Here is an 18,630-nt window from a genome sequence, read left to right as displayed (position 1 = left end):
GGGGTGGAGCGGCCCTCGGGGACCTCTTAAAGTGGCACGGACTTGGGGGAAGGAGCCACCAGGGTGAAGCCCAGAAGCTCAGCCCAGACTCTGTTGGTGCAGAAGGTGGTGGCTTACATGAGCCAAAAACCCATCTGAGTCGGATTTTTTTTTTTTTTTTTTTTGTGGAGCACAAGAGAGTCCTAGCTGATAAAGGTCAATTAAGCACTTGCCAGGTGAGAAAGATTGAGGCATCCTTGGAGGCATTGCAAGGCAGAGGATACTCACAAAGGCCTGGAGGTATGAGACAGCGTGGAACGTGGAAAGCTGTGCTATAGTGTGTACAGTAAAGTGGGAGGCAGATTTAGGTCAGGCAGAGGGGTCTGAATCCAGTCTCTGAACACTTAGGAGTTTAGACAGTGGGAGCCATTGAATGTTCGTGATGGGTGGACGTTCAACACTCAGAATTGTCCCTCACTTGACTGGCCTTAACACAAACAAAACAAGCCGGAGCCCATTCTACTAAGTGAAGTGTCCCAAGAATGAAAAAACCAGCACCCCGTGGACTCACCAGCAAATTGGTATTAATGGAGCAGCACCTAAGTGGACATATAAGGAGTAACATTTATCGGGTGTCGGGAGGGCGGGAGGGGGAGGAGGGGATGGGTGTATACAAACACAACGGGTGAGATGTGCAGCGTTTGGGGGATGGACATGCTTGAAGCTCTTATTCAAGGGGGGAGGGGGGCAAGGGCAATATATGTAACCTTAACACTTGTACCCCCATAATATGCTAAAATAAAAAATAAAATAAAATAAAGAAAAAGAAAAACTTGTCCCTCAGGGGACAGTGCGTGGATGAATGTTTTTGTTTTTGTTTTTTTTTTTTTGAGACAGAGTCTCGCTTTGTTGCCCAGGCTAGAGTGAGTGCCGTGGCATCAGCCTAGTTCACAGCAACCTCAGACTCCTGGATTCAAGCAATCCTCCTGCCTCAGCCTCCCGAGTAGCTGGGACTACAGGCATGCGCCACCATGCCTGGCTAATTTTTTCTATATATATATTTTTTAGTTGGCCAATTAATTTCTTTCTATTTATAGGAGAGATGGGGGTCTTGCTCTTGCTCAGGCTGGTTTTGAACTCCTGACCTCAAGCGATCCTCCCGCCTCGGCCTCTCAGAGTGCTGGGATGACAGGTGTGAGCCACCGCGCCCGGCCTAGGAGTAACATTTATCGGGTGTTGGGAGGGTGGGAGGGGGAGGAGGGGATGGGTATATACAAACACAACGAGTGAGATGTGCAACGTTTGGGGGATGGACACGCTTGAAGCTCTTACTCAAGGGGGAAGGGGGGCATGGGCAATATATTATATATATTATATTATATGATATACATTATATAATATATTAACACTTGTACCCCCACAATACGCTAAAATAAAAAAATAAAAAAAATTTAATAAAAGAAAAAGAAAAACCTGTCCATCCGGGGACAGTGCGTGGATGAGTGTTTTCTCCGCAGACCTGCAAGATGGGTGCAGGGAGCCCAGAACCAGCGCGTCCGAACTACAACTTCCGGCATGCAACGCGAGCGACGCCTGGTCCCTCGCGAGTGGGCGCTCGAAGCCCGCTGATTGGCTGCACGAGCTGCTCGTCACACCAGCGTGAGGCGCTGATTGGCCGCGTCCCCGAGGCGAGAGACCCGAGCCCGAGGCCGGTGGGGACCGTGCGCCGGGCCCCAGCATGCGACATGGTGAGCGGGCGTCCCGCGGCGCGGGGTGCCTCGAGAGGCCGGGGTCCGGCCGAGGGGCGCCAGGGGGACGCCGATGCGATGGGGTCCCTTGGTGGGGGTTGGAGGCTGCGAGGGACGCGGGGTCACACTGAGGGCCGCGTGTCCCTCGCGGGGGGCCCTGGTCTCGCGCCAGGGTCTCGGGGGTCTCCAGGGGCGCCGGCGGGGGTCGTGCCGAGGGCACTGGAAGCCCCTGAGCGTTCTGGGGATTCTGGTCTTTGGGGACCCCGTAGGGGCCTGGGGGGGTCCCGCCTTGGGGGTGGGGTGGTCGTGGTCCCGCAAAGGGGACCGGGGACCTGAGCACGCTGGAGCCCCGCGAGGGTGGTCTCGGGGGCCCCACTCTGGGGACAGGGTCCTGCAGGGGCGCGGGGGTCTCGCCGAGGGGTCCGGCCTGGGCGGAGGGAGCGACAGGGGGCTGGAGGGGGGGGGTCTGGCCTTGCCTGGGAGGGGTCCCCGAGAACACGGGCGTTGGAGGGGGGCCTGGAGGAAGTGCGTCAATGAATGGGATTGTTGAAAGTGGGGCGTCGTTCCAGTCCCGGGTGCCGGACACCTGCAGCAGGTGAGCGCCAGGGCTCTTGGGGACCGGACGGAGGGAAGTTGCATTGATTTTAGTAGGATTCTTGGGCTCCAGAGAAGGGCAAGGAAGGGACCCAGGCTGATAGAAGGCTCCAGAAGGTCCTTGGAGATGTCTACAGAGCGTTGACCCTGACACGGGAGGCTGGTTTGGGGGGACAGGGCCGTGAGACACAACCCTGGACAGACCTCAGGAGCCTGAGCTGGAGGGATGCGTCCAAGGTCTTCTCCCTGGGAGATGTTCAATGTGACAAAGTCAGCGATGAAGAGCCCGCGGGTCCAGGAGGGCCTCTGAGTGGTTGACGCAGGGAGGGAGAGACAGCCGGGCAGTGAGGCCTGGTGGTCTCCAGAGGGGAAGGGAAACAGGCTGGAGCTGTCCCGAGGCCGGGATGTTCGGACAGCAGCTGGTGAGAGGGACTGGGTGGCCTGGAGGGGAGGGGGTCCCAGGAGGAAGGGAGGACTTCCGGAGAGGCCTGGCCCACTGGGTTTGGAGGAGCCCCGGTGGACCCCCAACCAGTCTGCACTTGGGGGGGGGGGCGAGCAAAAACGAGGATTTGGAGATTAGGATGACCTCATTTTATTACTGAAAAAAGATTTATTTTTCCGTTTCCGAATCACAGGCATAGAGAAAATGTGCTATTAGTAGGTTCTTTCTTTTTTTATTTTTTGAGACAGAGTCTCACTTTGTTGCCCGGACTAGAGTGAGTGCCGTGGTGTCAGCCTCGCTCACAGCAACCTCAGACTCCTGGGCTCAAGCGATCCTCCTGCCTCAGCCTCCCGAGTAGCTGGGACTACAGGCATGTGCCACCACGCCCGGCTAATTTTTTTCTCTATATATTAGTTGGCCAATTAATTTCTTTCTATTTATGGTAGAGACGGGGTCTCGCTCTTGCTCAGGCTGGTTTCGAAATCCTGACCTTGAGTGATCCTCCCGCCTCGGCCTCCCAGAGTGCTGGGATGACAGGCGTGAGCCACCGCGTCCGACACCCTGTAGGGTTTTCTCTGTTAAAGTTAGCTTGCCGATGCCTGATGAAGGGATTATGCTAATAATCAATTAATTTTGCTCTTTAAGTAATCTTTACTTCATTTTAACTGTCGGTTATAACACCAGAAGACTAGTAGACAGCTCTCCCGAGTACATACTTTTACATAATCACGTAATTGCTGATAGCAAATGGGTATTTACTGCACTCAAGCAGGGAAAACCCAATTTCAGCTTCAGACTGATCCTTCCGAAACGTTTAAAAATAAGCGTTCGGCAAACGTGTTCTGAATCAGTGTTTCAAAGGTTGTTATGTAGAGGGCCGGGCGCAGTGGCTCACGCCTGTAATCCCGGCACTCTGGGAGGCCTAGGAGGGAGGATTGCTCCAGGTCAGGAGTTTGAGACCAGCCTGAGCAAGAGCAAGACCCCCCACTCTCTCTACTAAAAATAGAGAGAAATTAATTGGCCAACTAATATATACAGAGAAAATGAGCCGGGCATGGTGGCGCACGCCTGTAGTCCCAGCTACTCGGGAGGCTGAGGCAGGAGGATCGCTTGAGCCCAGGAGTTGGAGGTTGCTGTGAGCAAGGCTGACGCCAGGGCACTCTAGCCCGGACAACAGAATGAGACTGTGTCTCAAATAAATAGATAGATAGATAGATAGATAGATAGATAGATAGATAGATAATCCCACTCCAAGTGGGTAGTGCCCGCAAGTGGGTAGTGCCCAGGAGCAGAGATGGGTCTGCAAAGAGGCTGATTACAGGGGTTGGGGTTGGGGTGGGGGTGGGGGTGGAGCGGCCCTCGGGGACCACTTAGGGTGACACAGACTTGGGGGAGCCACCGGGGTGAAGCCAGAAACTCGGCCGAGATGTGGTTGGCGCGGAAGGTGGTGGCAGAGGGCCGGTGGCAGAGGGGCGGTGGCAGAGGGGCGGTGGCAGAGGGGGCGGTGGCAGAGGGGCTGGTGGCAGAGGGCCGGTGGCAGAGGGGCGGTGGCAGAGGGGCGGTGGCAGAGGGGGCGGTGGCAGAGGGGCGGTGGCAGAGGGCCGGTGGCAGAGGGGCGGTGGCAGAGGGGCGGTGGCAGAGGGGCCGGTGGCAGAGGGGCAGGTGGCAGAGGGCCGGTGGCAGAGGGCAGGTGGCAGAGGGCCGGTGGCAGAGGGCCGGTGGCAGAGGGGCGGTGGCAGAGGGCTCGTGGCAGAGGGCCGGTGGCAGAGGGCCGGTGGCAGAGGGGCGGTGGCAGAGGGCCGGTGGCAGAGGGGGCGGTGGCAGAGGGGCGGTGGCAGAGGGCCGGTGGCAGAGGGCCGGTGGCAGAGGGGCGGTGGCAGAGGGCCGGTGGCAGAGGGCCGGTGGCACAGGGCCGGTGGCAGAGGGGCGGTGGCAGAGGGGCGGTGGCAGAGGGGCGGTGGCAGAGGGCCGGTGGCACAGGGCCGGTGGCAGAGGGGCGGTGGCAGAGGGGCGGTGGCAGAGGGGCGGTGGCACAGGGCCGGTGGCAGAGGGGCGGCTCACAGGGGGCAAGAAGGCGGCGGCGGCGGCCTATCCGGGAAGCAGAACAGGGAGGGAGCCCCCCCATTTCCCGGAGGCTTGGGGAGACGAATACGGGGAACCCATGGCAGAGGCTGGGCGCGAACCCCGTGGGCTCCACTCCCCACGCCCCCCCCCCTTGCACCCCCTCCCCCCCGTTGCGGGAGGGGCCGGCCTCTGACGCGGGTGGGGTGAGGCTGGGGGTCATGCACAGAGCCAGGCCCGGTGAGGGGCGTCCGCTCTCAGCAGGGGCTCCCGGAGTTGAGTCTGTGCCCCCCCCACAAGAAGCCACCGAAGCCGGAGAGGCTCACCACCCCCCCCTTTCTGGCCCAGCTTCGCTATAAATAGCCCGGGTCCGGGGGAGGGAGCTTGTGACCCTCTGGCAGGCACTGCCCGGCTGTCACGTCCCTCCCCCCCCAGGCGGTCCTCGGAGTGCAGCTGGTGGTGACCCTGCTCACCGCCACCCTCATGCACCGCCTGGCACCTCACTGCTCCTTCGCGCGCTGGCTGCTCTGCAACGGCAGGTGAGCCCCGCCCCGGGTGGGAGGGGCCGGGCGCAGCCACGCCCACTCGGCCTTGCGCAGGCTTTTTGTCCCCTGGGGCTGGGGGCGCTGCTTTATTTAGGGGTCTCTGAAGTACTAGGTGTACTTGAAGCCCACACACGTGGACCCCTGCGTACCGCAGCCACGCCTCCAACACCCCCACTCTTGCCTTCCTTCTGCCCTTACTCTGCTAGAGGTTAACACCCCCAAACCTGCTCCGGTTTCTTTTTTATTTTACTTTTTTTTTTTTTTTGAGACAAGAGTCTCACTGTGTTGCTCAGGCTAGAGTGAGTGCTGTGGTGTCAGTCTAGCTCACAGCAACCTCAATCTCCTGGGCTCAAGCCATCCTCCTGCCTCAGCCTCCTGAGTAGTTGGGACTACAGGCATGCACCACCATGCCTGGCTGATTTTTTTCTATATATATCAGTTGGCCAATTAATTTCTTTCTATTTATAGTAGAGACGGGGTCTTGCTCTTGCTCAGGCTGGTTTTGAACTCCTGACCTTGAGCGATCCACCCGCCTCGGCCTCCCAGAGTGCTAGGATGACAGGCGTGAGCCACTGCGCCCGGCCCCTGCTCTGGTTTCTGTCCTGGGGGACGGGGGTGTCTCTGAGGAAACTGAATTCTCTCCCTAGAAAAATGCACAGGCCTGCCTTCCCAGGAGAGGCAGCCAGCAGATTCAGGGGTGTCTCAGACCCCCCATTCAATCCCACCCTTTGCCCCCCTCCCAGGGCTTCCCCTGGCCCAGCCAAGTCCCCGGGTGGGTTCGGGGCTCACTGCCTCGATGCCCCGCGCCCAAGCTTTCCTGACTGCTTTCCTGTCCTGGCTTTGCCCTCAGTCTGTTTCGGTACAAGCACCCATCGGAGGAGGAGCTTCGGGCCCTGGCAGGGAAGCAGAGGCCCAGGGGCAGGAAGGAGCGGTGAGTGAGGTGGGCCCAGCCCCAGCCCTGGGCGGGCAGCTCCTCCCCCGGGGACAGCTTTGCTCCTGCCCAGGGGCTCCAGGTTCTTCCCTCCCTGGCTTCCATGTGCCACTCTGGACACAGGTGAATCAGGGAGCCCCCTCCCCATCCAAAGAAACGGTCACTGTCCAGCTAGCATCTCACGTTGCGGGCCGTGTGCTCTGGGCTGCCCTGCGGGTGGGAGGGACCCACACCCTGGTGTGCACGGCCTCCCGGGAGCTTGTAGGGTACCATCCTCACCTGCCCCCTTCTTTTTATCCCCATCCCCCCCCACCCAGGTGGGCCAACGGCCTTAGTGATGACAAGCCACTGTCTGTACCCCGAGACGCCCCATTCCAGCTGGAAACCTGCCCCCTCACAACCGTGGATGCCCTAGGTGACAGCCCGGCACCAGTCCCCAAACTCCCCTCCCTGGGCACTTGAAGGCCACCACATCCTCTGTGGGGTGGGGCGGGGCAGGGGAGAGTCCTGGGCTGGCTGGGCCGGGGGCTCAGTGGAGTGCCTCCTGCAGTCCTGCACTTCTTCCTGGAGTACCAGTGGTTCGTGGACTTTGCCGTGTACTCGGGTGGTGTGTACCTCTTCACGGAGGCCTACTACTACCTGCTGGGCCCGGCCAAGGAGACCAACATCGCCGTGTTCTGGTGCCTGCTTACTGTGGCCTTCTCCATGTATCCTTCCTTCCGGCTCCCTGGGTAGGGCATGTTGAGGGTGGGGGGACCCAGGCTTCATGGTTTCGTCTACACCGGTGTGGCAGTTTCCCCTTGCTGTGCCACAAAGTTCCCCCAAGCTCAGCCGGCACGAAGCAGCTGTGTTTTTGTGCGTGTGTGTGCTCTCGTTTTGTGGACGGGTAGACTCGGCTGGGCTCAGCCGGGTCGGCTCATCTCACCGCTCCACATGGTCTTGCCCCTTGGTGGCAGCAGAAACCACAGGAAGCAAAGGCAGTGGCTTGCCTGACGTCGGCCCAACCCTCCGCCCCTGCCCCACCTGTCACGTTCTCTGTGTCAAAGCAAGTTACCAGGCCAGCCAGATGCAGGGGCTGAGAAAGAGGTGCCCCCCCTTGCAAATGTTTTATTAAGCAGCATAGAGAGAGCAGAGGCAAATATCTGTGACTCTGGGGACACCCAAGTCTGAGGAAGTACAGCAAGAACGCCATTCCTAGGCCGGGCATGGTGGCTCACGCCTGTAATCCTAGCACTCTGAGAGGCTGAGGCAGGCGGATTGCTCGAGGTCAGGAGTTCAAAACCAGCCTGAGCAAGAGCGAGACCCCGTCTCTACTATAAATAGAAAGAAATTAATTGGCAAACTAATATATATAGAAAAACATTAGCTGGGCGTGGTGGCGCATGCCTGTAGTCCCAGCGACTCGGGAGGCTGAGGCAACAGGATCACTCGAGCGCAGGAGTTTGAGGTTGCTGTGAGGGAGGCTGACGCCACGGCACTCACTCTAGCCCGGGCAGCAGAGTGAGACTCTGTCTCAAAAAAATAAAAAATAAATAAATAAGAACGCCATTCCTGTGCAGTGAGCTTCCGGAAAGGGAGAACTGTCTTGAGACCCACACTAGGGTTCTCAAAAGCCCTGTGTGTCTCTTGAGGGCGGTTTGGAGCTGCAGCCCTCGCACCTCTGATAGCTTTCCCAAGGTATACGAAAGCGGCCAGGGGACTCCAAGGAGGCAGGGTCAACCTGGCCAGGGCTGTGGGGAGCCACACAGACTTGGTGGCCATTCCTAATTGGCCACCAGTGGTGTGATGAGGCCACTTCCCACTGTGGCCTGTGAACAGGCACCCCCCCCCCCCAAGCTCACACCCTGATCTGGTCCCTAGACCCGAAACTGGAAATCCTCCGGGCCAACCACCAGCCCCCTGGCCAGACCAATTTGTGCCCTGAAGCTGGGGGCTTCCTGGAATAGGTGTGGTGGGGTGGGCTGGGGGCGGTTGGCACCAGCACCCAAGGCCTCCTTAGCTCCGCCCACAGCAAGGTGTTCCTGACCGTGACCCGGCTGTACTTCAGTGCGGAGGAGGGGGGCGAGCGCTCAGTCTGCCTGACCTTCGCCTTCCTCTTCCTGCTGCTGGCCATGCTGGTGCAGGTGGTGCGGGAGGAGACCCTTGAGCTGGGCCTGGAGCCAGGTAAGTGTGGTCCCCAGCATGGGCCCACTGCTCCTGTCACTCCCTTGTGTAATTTGGCCAGGGCAGCTTAACTGCCTTGCCCATGGGGCACAGAGTAGTAAAGAGACGAGGGAGGGGGCTCCCGGGGCCCGAACGGTCTCCATTGGTGACATAATGGCTCCTGAGCCTCAAGGGCCTGCTACTGGGTTGCCCTGTTGGGCTTTGGGGAAGAGAGGACGTCCCCTCTTGGATGGACACACTTGGCTATAGCTCTTCAGCCAGGTACTTCTCTTCCACCTCGGTCTGTGCCCTTCCCGGCAGCCGTGGTGTTTAACATTTACCTATTCTAATTTGGTTGTGGGCAGATAGGTAAATGATATCAAACTCGTAAAGTACAAGAAGGGCTGGGCGCGGTGGCTCTCGCCCGTCATCCTAGCACTCTGGGAGGCCAAGGCAGGAGGATCGTTTGAGCTCAGGAGTTCGAGACCAGCCTGAGCAAGAGCGAGACCCCCATCTCTACTATAAATAGAAAGAAATTAGCCAAACAACTAAAAATAGAAAAAATCAGCCGGGCACGATGGCATGTGCCTGTAGTCCCAGCTATTCGGGAGGCTGAGGCAGGAGGATCGCTTGAGCCCAGGAGTCTGAGGTTGCTGTGAGCTAGGCTGACGCCACGGCACTCACTCTAGCCCGGGCAACAGAGTGAGACCCTTTTCTCAAAATAAAAAATATATATATATATAAATAAAAAAATATAAAGTGCACGAAGGATAGAATGAAAATCACCCTCCTTCACTGTTCTCCTCCCCAGAGGAAGCCTATAGCTCTACTTTCTTTCATTCACAGAAAATATGGTTTTTTTTTTTTTTTTTTTTTTTTGAGACAGAGTCTCGCTTTGTTGCCCAGGCTAGAGTGAGTGCCGTGGCGTCAGCCTAGCTCTCAGCAACCTCAAACTCCTGGGCTCAAGCGATCCTCCTGCCTCAGCCTCCCGAGTAGCTGGGACTACAGGCATGTGCCACCATGCCCGGCTAATTTTATATATATATTAGTTGGCCAATTAATTTCTTTCTATTTATAGTAGAGACGGGGTGTCGCTCTTGCTCAGGCTGGTTTCGAACTCCTGACCTCGAGCAACCCGCCAGCTTCGGCCTCCCAGAGTGCTGGGATTACAGGCGTGAGCCACCGCCCGGCTTCATTCATAGAAAATATGGTTTTATGCTTTATCTTTTTCTCTTAGAAACAATAAATGTTGGAAGTCATGGGTTCCTTGACACTGCAGGGTTATTTTTTTTTTTTATAACAGCTACATAGTATTCATTATATGAATGTTCTATGGTTATTTAACCAGGTCCCTATGTATGAACATCTGTGTCTTTTGCTATGAGACATTGTTGCATGAAACCACAGCAGTCTTATGTAGGGATAGCATCGTGCATGAGTCCCTGGGCAAGAAAGTGCGTTTGCAGCTTCGGTAATGTTGCAAATTGCCCTTCAGGAAAAGAAGTATGAATGTGTCTATTTCCCCGACATCCTCTTCAACTATATTTCCTCAGACTTTCAAGTCTTGAGTGATCTGTTGTGTTGAAATGTGAGGTTGAGCATCTTTTCATATGTTGCAAGAGCCATTGTGTTTCCTTTCTTGAAAAGCCCTGTTTATTTATTGTGCCCAGTTTTTGTTACTGATTTGTTGGCCCTTTTATTGATTTGTAGGCGCTCTTTACATAGTAAGGAACTTAGCTATGATCATGCCAATCTACCTGGGTGACAGATTGAGTCAGAGTCAGTCTGTCTGTCTGTCTGTCTCTCTCTCTTTCTTTTTCTTCTGTTGCCTGGGCTGGAGAGCAGTGGCATTGTAGCTCATTGCAAGTTCAAACTCCTGGGCTCAACTGATCCTCCTGCCTCAGCCTCCCAAAGTGCTAAGATTATAGGCGTCAGCCACGGTGCCTGGCCCTGTCTCTTAAGTTAAAAAAAAAAAAAAAATGTCAGGCCAGGCATGGTGGCTCAGACCTGTAATCCTAGCACTTCGGGAGGCTGAGGCAGGAGGATTGCTTGAGCTCAGGATTTGGAGTTGGAGACCAGCCTGAGCAAGAATAAGACCCCGTCTCAGCCGCGCGGCGGCTCACGCCTGTGATCCCAGCACTCTGGGAGGCCGAGGCGGGCCGATTGTTTGAGGTCAGGAGTTTGAAACCAGCCTGAGCAAGAGCGAGACCCCGTCTCTACTATAAATTGAAATAAATTAATTGGCCGACTAATATATAGAAAAAATGAGCCGGGCATGGTGGCGCATGCCTGTGGTCCCAGCTACTCGGGAGGCTGAGGCAGGAGGATCACTTGAGCCCAGGAGTTTGAGGTTGCTGTGAGCGAGGCTGACGCCACGGCACTCACTCTAGCCTGGGCAACAAAGCGAGACTCTGTCTCAAAAAAAGACCTCATCTCTACTAAAAATAGAAAAAATTAGCGGGGCACAGTGGCACAGGCCTGTAATCCCAGCTACTTGGTAGGTTGAGGCAGTAGGATTGCCCGAGCCTAGGAGTTTGAGGCTGCAGTGAGCTATGATGATGCCACTGCATTCTACCTGGGGTGACAGAGTGAGACTCTATCTCAAAAAAAAAGTCAAACATGGACCTTAAAAATTTATTTATTTCTAGCTTATTTGCACTGTACTTACAAAAGATAGATTCTTTAAAATTTGGTAAGATTGCCTTAGCAGGGGTCCTCCAACTTTTTAAATGGGGCCCGCTCACTGTCCCTCAGACCGTTGGAGAGAGCGGTGCACATTCCACACGTGCACACTGTGGGCCCGGGACGAGTCGGCTGCTAGGCAGGACAGGCAGCAGCGGCAAAAACACCCGGCTGGCTGGATAAATGTCCTCGGTGGGCCGCATGTGGCCCGTGGGCCGTAGTTTGAGGACTCCTGCCTTATGGCCTGGAATGTGATTGGGTTTTTTTTTAACTATTCCACGTGTTGTTGTTTTTTATACACTAACAAATCTTTTTTCAAATTCATGTGTTCTTTTTTTTTTTTTTTGAGACAGTCTGGATTTGTTGCCCAGGCTAGAGTGAGTGCCATGGCGTCAGCCTAGCTCACAGCAACCTCAAACTCCTGGGCTCAAGCAATCCTCCTGCCTCAGCCTCCCGAGTAGCTGGGACTACAGGCATGCGCCACCATGCCCAGCTCGTTTTTTGTATATATTTTTAGTTGGCCAATTAATTTTTTTCCATTTATAGTAGAGACGGGGTCTTGCTCTTGCTCAGGCTGGTTTCGAACTCCTAAACTTGAGCGATCCTCCCACCTCAGCCTCCCAGAGAGCTAGGATTACAGGCGTGAGCCACCGTGCCCGGCCAAATTCATGTGTTCTTGAAAGACATATTCTGTGGGTCTGTGAGTCTGATAAATTCAAATCTCTGCCTTTCCTAATCTTTTCTCCTTGACACACCAGTCAGCAGAGGTTAGTCTCCCTATGAAATAGCAGAGCTCTCAATTTCTCTGTGTAGCTCTGTCAGTGTTTTCTTTATATATTTTGAGGCTAATTTACAAGATGTTCATAAATTTAGAATTGCCAGATTTTCCTGGCGGGTCAGCTATTTTATCATGATGTATTGACTCCTTCTATCTCTCATAATACTTCTTAGTCTAGTTTATCTGGCATTAATGTAGCCAGCATTCTTTTTTTTTTGAGACAGAATCTCGCTTTGTTGCCCAGGCTAGAGTGAGTGCCGTGGCGTCAGCCTAGCTCACAGCAACCTCAGACTCCTGGGCTCAAGCGATCCTCCTGCCTCAGCCTCCCAAGTAGCTGGGACTACAGGCATGCGCCACCATGCCCGGCTCATTTTTTCTATATATATTAGTTGGCCAATTAATTTCTTTCTATTTATCGTAGAGACGGGGTCTTGCTCTTGCTAAGGCTGGTTTCAAACTTCTGACCTCAAGCAATTGGCCCATCTCCTCGGCCTCCCAGAGTGCTGGGATTACAGGCATGAGCCATTGGGATTACAGACGTGAGCCACCGTGCCTGGCCTTCCAGCTTTCTTCTGATTTGAATTTGCTATGTCATTTTATTTTATTTATTTATTTATTTATTTTTGAGACAGAGTCTCACTTTGTTGCCCAGGCTAGAGTGAGTGCCGTGGTGCCAGCCTAGCTCACAGCAACCTCAAACTCCTGGGCTCTAGCAATCCTCCTGCCTCAGCCTCCCGAGTAGCTGAGACTACAGGCATGCGCCACCATGCCCGGCTATTTTTTTCTCTATATATTAGTCAGCTAATTAATTTCTTTCTATTTATAGTAGAGACGGGGTCTCGCTCTTGCTCAGGCTGGTTTCAAACTCCTGACCTCAAGCAATCCGGCCACCTCGGCCTCCCAGAGTGCTAGGATTATAGGTGTGAGCCACCGCGCCTGGCCTGTTATGTCTTTTTAACATCCCTTTACTTTCGACCTTCCAGTGACCTTAGGTTGGAGTGTGTTATCCTTTAGAAACCACTTACCTGGATATTTTCTCAGTGTAGTCTGACAGTCTCTGTCACTTAACTCTAAAGGTTTAGTCTGCTTACATTTATTGTGATTACTGACATATTTGGCCCTGGTTTTCTACCATCTTACTTTTTTGCTATTTGTTCGTTTTCTGTTGTTGCAGTTGACATTGGCAGTTAGCCTAATTGTCATTCCTTGGTAGGCGATTCTGCCTTAACTCCCTGGCCGCTTTGTGATCTCTTTTGTTTGTGGTGGTCCTCGGTTTCACTACAGCGTGTCTAGGTATGCATTCCTTCTAATTATCCGGTGGATAGTGTGTGTGCTTCATTCATTCCATGGACTTAGCCGTTCTTTTCCAACAACTCCTCTCTTTTCCAGTAACATCCAAAGGGATGCCTGGGAGGAGGGCAGAGTGGCCTTGGAGACCCTGGAAATCCACTCTTCTCTCATCCTCTCCTTATCTTCCCCAGTCTTGGCCAGCGTGGTCCTTTGTTCCCTCCCTTTTCTCACTCTGGGGCTGTGGTTTGACTTCTGCTGGGCTTTCTACTGTGCTCTCCTTATCTCTCAGCCTCCCTTCATGTTTCCTACCTTCTTGTCTCTCTGAGTTGGAATCCGAGTGATTTCCCCAGATCTGTCTTCCATTTCGTCAGTTCCCCCTTCAGCTGTTTCTAATGTGCTGTTTAACAACCTGTCATCTCAATAATTATATTTTCTGTTTAGAAGAGCTTAATTTAGTTCCTTCGCAAGTCTATCCAGTCATCTGAAGGTAGTCTCAACGTCTCCCATCCTGTGACTCCAGCTTTTATTTCCTTAATTATTTAACACATAATTCACAGTGCCAATTTCCTTTTCTCTTCTCTTCCTCTTTCTCTTCTCTTCTCTTTTTTTTGAGACAGAGTCTTGCTCTGTTGCCCAGGCTAGAGTGAGTGCCGTGGCGTCAGCCTCGCTCACAGCAACCTCAGACTCCTGAGTTCAAGCGATCCTCCTGCCTCAGCCTCCTGAGTAGCTGGGACTACAGGCATGCGTCACCGTTCCTGGCCCATTTTTTTCTATATATTTGTAGTTGGCCAATTCATTTCTTTCTGTTTTTAGTAGAGATGGGGTCTCGCTCTTTCTCAGGCCGGTTTTGAACTCCTGAGTGATCCTCCTGCCTCGGCCTCCCAGAGTGCTGGGATGACAGGTGTGAGCCTCCTCGCCCCCCGGCCCTGCCAACTCTCCTTTATGGCGATGTGTTTCCTTGCGTGTTTGGTAATTTTGGTTGTGATCTCGTGTTAATTTGCGTTCAATCTCTGGAAAATCTTGGGGCCTGAATGGAGAATCCCTTCTTCCAGGAGGACTTTGCAGGAGTCCTTCATTCCCCGTGCAGATTCCTGGAACAATCTAGGAAACTCACGCTCAGCACCCCCACCCCCTGTCTCCAGCCCAATCTGGGGTGTCTGCCTGGTGCGTTCTTCTGTTTCCTGAAGAGAGCCGGGCATCGCTAGAGCACAGAGTTGTTGTAGTGCCTGATTCAGGGCCCGGCCCACCACGAGCGCATTCCTACTTGGGGAGCAGAACGATGCCTGGGAGGAGGTTGCAGAATGGGCTTGGGGACCCTGGGAATCCACTGTCCTCCATCCTCTCCTTACCTTCCCCAGGCTTGGCCAGCATGACCCAGAACTTGGAGCCATTTCTGAAGAGGCAGGGCTGGGACTGGGCGTGAGTTCTGGTATTGGGGAATGGAGACGGGGGTGGGGTGGTGGTGGTGGCCTAGTGTCCCACAGGCCGGCTTCCTCCCGACTGGCCGTGGGGCCCCTTGACCTGCCGTTCTCCCCAGGCTCCCTCTCGCCAAGCTGGCCGTCCGCGTGGGGCTGGCGGTGGTGGGCTCCATGCTGGGTGCCTTCCTCACCTTCCCGGGACTGCGGCTGGCCCAGACGCACCGCGATGCGCTGACCATGTCAGAGGACCGGCCGGTGCTGCAGTTACGTGGGTCGCCTGGTGGGCGTGGGGGGGCATTGGGGCACCGGGGGGAGGCTAGGGGAGCGGTGGGGTGCCTCACCCCTTCCTGCCCTCACCCCGGCAGGTTCCTCCTGCACACCAGCTTCCTGTCTCCGCTGTTCATCCTGTGGCTCTGGACCAAGCCCATCGCGCGGGACTTCCTGCAACAGGCGCCCCTGGGCGGAGCGCCCTTCTCCCTGTGCGTACCGCGCGGGGCTGGGGGCCCCTCTCTGTACTGCAGGCTCTGAGGCTCAGGGAGGAGCCGGGCGCAGCTCTTGGAGGGTGGGGGACAGAGCCCGGGGGTGAAGGGACCGCCCCGTGAGCCCTCTTGCCCCCTCGCCCCTCGGCGCAGACTGTCAGACTCGGCCTTCGACTCGATGCGCCTCTGGGTGCTGGTGGCCCTGTGCCTGCTGCGGCTGGCGGTGACCCGGCCCCACCTGCAGGCCTACCTGTGCCTGGCCAAGGCGCGCGTGGAGCAGCTGCGGAGGGAGGCTGGCCGCATCGAGGCCCGCGAGATCCAGAGGCGGGTATGCATGAGGCCGCAGGGCAGGGAGGGAACCTGGAGCTCAGGGTAGGGTATCCGGGTTGCTCGGGTATGCATGAGGCCGCAGGGCAGGGAGGGAACCTGGAGCTCAGGGTAGGGTATCCGGGTCGCTCTGGCACGAGTGAACCCGGAGCGCAGAGGGCCCCGCTGCAGCCGCCACTGCTGCTTGCCCGCCAGGTGGTCCGGGTGTACTGCTACGTGACGGTGGTGAGCTTGCAGTACCTGACGCCGCTCGTCCTCACGCTCAACTGCACGCTGCTGCTCAAGACGCTGGGTGAGCAGCGCGAGGGAAGACCGTAGGGGAGGTGGGGTGGGATGGGCGCGCCTCGAGTGGAGGCTGCGCCTGGAGCGCACGGCTGAGCGGGAGGGGGCGGGGCCTGGGCAGGAGGAGGGGCCTGGACAGGAGGAGGAGCCTGATGTAGGGGCGGGGCCTGAGCAGGAGGAGGAGCCTGGAGTAGGGGTGGGGCCTGGGCAGGAGGAGCCTGGAGTAGGGGTGGGGCCTGGGCAGGAGGAGGGGCCTGGGCAGGAGGAGGAGCCTGGGGTAGGGGTGGGGCCTGGGCAGGAGGAGGAGCCTGGAGTAAGGGTGGGGCCTGGGCAGGAGGAGGGGCCTGGGCAGGAGGAGGAGCCTGGGGTAGGGGTGGGGCCTGGGCAGGAGGAGGAGCCTGGGGTGTGGGTGGGGTATGAGCAGGAGGAGCCTGAGCAGGAGGAGGACCCTGGGGTGTGGGTGGGGTATGAGCAGGAGGAGCCTGAGCAGGAGGAGGGGCCTGGGGTGTGGGTGGGGGGTGAGCAGGAGGAGCCTGAGCAGGAGGAGGGGCCTGGGGTGTGGGTGGGGGGTGAGCAGGAGGAGCCTGAGCAGGAGGAGGGGCCTGGGTGTGGGTGGGGGGTGAGCAGGAGGAGCCTGAGCAGGAGGAGGGGCCTGGGGTGTGGGTGGGGTCTGAGCAGGAGGAGCCTGAGCAGGAGGAGGGGCCTGGGGTGTGGGTGAGGGCTGAGCAGGAGGAGCCTGAGCAGGAGGAGGACCCTGGGGTGTGGGTGGGGGGGTGAGCAGGAGGAGCCTGAGCAGGAGGAGGGGCCTGGGGTAGGGGCCGGGCCTGAGGAGGAGGAGCCTGGGCAGGGCAGGGCCTGACCAGGAGGAGGGACCTGGGGTGTGGGTGAGGGCTGAGCAGGAGGAGCCTGAGCAGGAGGAGGGGCCTGGGGTATGGGTGGAGGCTGAGCAGGAGGAGAGGCCTGGGGTAGGGGCCGGGCCTGAGGAGGAGGAGCCTGGGGAGGGCAGGGCCTGACCAGGAGGAGGGACCTGGGGTGTGGGTGGAGGCTGAGCAGGAAGAGGGGCCTGGGGTAGGGGCAGGGCCTGAGGGGGAAGAGCCTGGGTAGGGCAGGGCCTGAGCAGGGGGAGGAGCCTGGGCAGGAGGAGAGGCCGGGAATAGGGGGTGGGGCCTGGTCAGGAGGAGGAGCCTGAGGAGGAGGAACCTGGGGAGGAGGAGGGGCTTGGGGTATGGGCAGGGTCTGGACAGGAAGAGGAACCTGAGCAGGAGGAGGGGCCTGGAGTAGGGGCAGGGCCTGGGCAGGAGTTGGAGCCTGAGCAGGAGGGGCGGGGCCTGTACAGGAGGAGGAGCCTGAGCAGGAGGAGGGGCCGGGGTAGAGGCGGGGCCTATACAGGAGGAGGAGCCTGAGCAGGAGGAGGGGCCGGGGTAGAGGCGGGGCCTATACAGGAGGAGGAGCCTGAGCAGGAGGAGGGGCTGGTGTAGAGGCGGGGCCTATACAGGAGGAGGAGCCTGAGCAGGAGGAGGAGCCTGGAGTGGGGGCAGGGCCTGGGCAGGAGTTGGAGCCTGAGCAGGAGGAGGGGCCTGGAGTAGGGGTGGGGCCTGTACAGGAGGAGGAGCCTGAGCAGGAGGAGGGGCTGGGGTAGAGGCGGGGCCTGTACAGGAGGAGGAGCCTGGAGTGGGGGCAGGGCCTGGGCAGGAGGAGGGGCCTGGAGTAGGGGCAGGCCCTGGACAGGAGGAGGAGCCAGGGCAGGGCGGGGCCTGAGCAGGAGGAGGAGCCTGGGTGGGGGCCTGGAGGCGGACCCTTCCTGTGCCTCCACCCATACTTCCTTCCATCCCCCTCTTATCCCAGGTGGCTACTCCTGGGGCCTGGGCCCTGCACCCCCGCTGTCCCCCGCCCCGTCCTCAGCCAGCGCTGTCCCGGTCAGCCCCGGGACGGACGAAGCGCAGCAGACGGCGGCCCGCATCGCTGGGGCCCTGGGCGGCTTGCTCACGCCTCTCTTCCTCCGCGGTGTCCTGGCCTACCTCGTCTGGTGGACGGCCGCCTGCCAGCTTCTCTCCAGCCTCTTCGGCCTCTACTTCCACCAACACTTGGCGGGCTCCTAGCGGCCTGCAGACCCTCCTGGGGCCCCGAGGTCTGGTCCTGGGCCGGTGGGACACCAGCCAGCCCCCCCCCCCCCGTGTGTGCCTCAGTGTCCCCAGCTGCAAGATGGGGCTGGGACTCGCCACCGTCCCCTTCACCTCAGTGCCTGAGCTGTGGCCCCACTTGGACTTTGTGCGCCTGGAAACTGTCTCTCCTGGGCCCTGCGGCAGGAGGGTGCGAAGCCATTGTCGCTGAAGCGCCTGTGCCGAGTCTGAGTTGGGGGTGGGACCGCGCTTCTGGGTAAATAAAGGAGCAGGTCGATTTTTACCAACGGGAGCCAGTGGTGGCGGTGGCGGACGCTGGCCTGCGCCAGTGGCTTCCGGCATGTCCTGCATGTCCGTGTTTCACCGCCAGGGTCGCATGGTGGGGGCCTGGGCCAGAGGGAGAACAGAGCAGAAGGGAGACAGGGAGCAAAGGCCTAGGGGTAAAGAGAGGACCGAAGGCCGGGGCAGTGGCTCACGCCTGCTATCCCAGCACTCTGGGAGGCCGAGGCGGGAGGATTGCTCAAGGTCAGGAGTTCGAAATCAGCCTGAGCAAGAGCGAGACCCCGTCTCTACTAAGAATAGGAAGAAATTAACTGGCCAACTAAAAATATATAGAAAGAATTAGCCGGGCGTGGTGGCGCATGCCTGTAGTCCCAGCTACTCAGGACGCTGAGGCAGGAGGATTGCTTGAGCCCAGGAGTTTGAGGTTGCTGTGAGCGAGGCTGACGCCACGGCACTCTAGCCTGGGCGACAGAGTGAGACTCTGTCTCAAAAAAATAAGGACTTTATTCGCAAATACATGGAAACGACGT

General features: G+C 57.5%; 1 protein-coding gene across 1 annotated transcript; it reads left to right on the top strand.

Annotated features, from left to right (window-relative positions):
* Nucleotides 1-1,649: 1,649 nt before the first annotated feature.
* Nucleotides 1,650-18,101, top strand: TMEM161A (transmembrane protein 161A). Its single transcript, XM_076001564.1, has 12 exons — nucleotides 1,650-1,727; nucleotides 5,260-5,363; nucleotides 6,220-6,300; nucleotides 6,618-6,715; nucleotides 6,851-7,007; nucleotides 8,312-8,463; nucleotides 14,551-14,611; nucleotides 14,730-14,873; nucleotides 14,976-15,089; nucleotides 15,243-15,417; nucleotides 15,612-15,708; nucleotides 17,544-18,101. Exons 1-12 carry the CDS (start codon nucleotides 1,725-1,727, stop codon nucleotides 17,795-17,797), a joined length of 1,440 nt encoding a protein of 479 aa, XP_075857679.1. The 5' UTR covers nucleotides 1,650-1,724; the 3' UTR covers nucleotides 17,798-18,101.
* The last annotated feature ends 529 nt before the right edge of the window (nucleotides 18,102-18,630 follow it).

This window comes from Microcebus murinus, chromosome 4 (genome assembly GCF_040939455.1).
Source record: "Microcebus murinus isolate Inina chromosome 4, M.murinus_Inina_mat1.0, whole genome shotgun sequence".
In the NCBI taxonomy this organism is placed as follows: Eukaryota; Metazoa; Chordata; class Mammalia; order Primates; family Cheirogaleidae; genus Microcebus; species Microcebus murinus.
The sequence above is the reverse complement of the archived record's forward strand: the minus strand, read 5'-3'. Positions and strand labels throughout refer to the sequence as shown.

Bases quoted from the DNA above. Each gene is read 5' to 3' on its own strand.
- TMEM161A (XM_076001564.1), top strand. The intron at 5,364-6,219 runs GTGAGCCCCGCC...CTTTGCCCTCAG, and splicing joins TGGCTGCTCTGCAACGGCAG to TCTGTTTCGGTACAAGCACC. The intron at 15,418-15,611 runs GTATGCATGAGG...CTTGCCCGCCAG, and splicing joins CCCGCGAGATCCAGAGGCGG to GTGGTCCGGGTGTACTGCTA.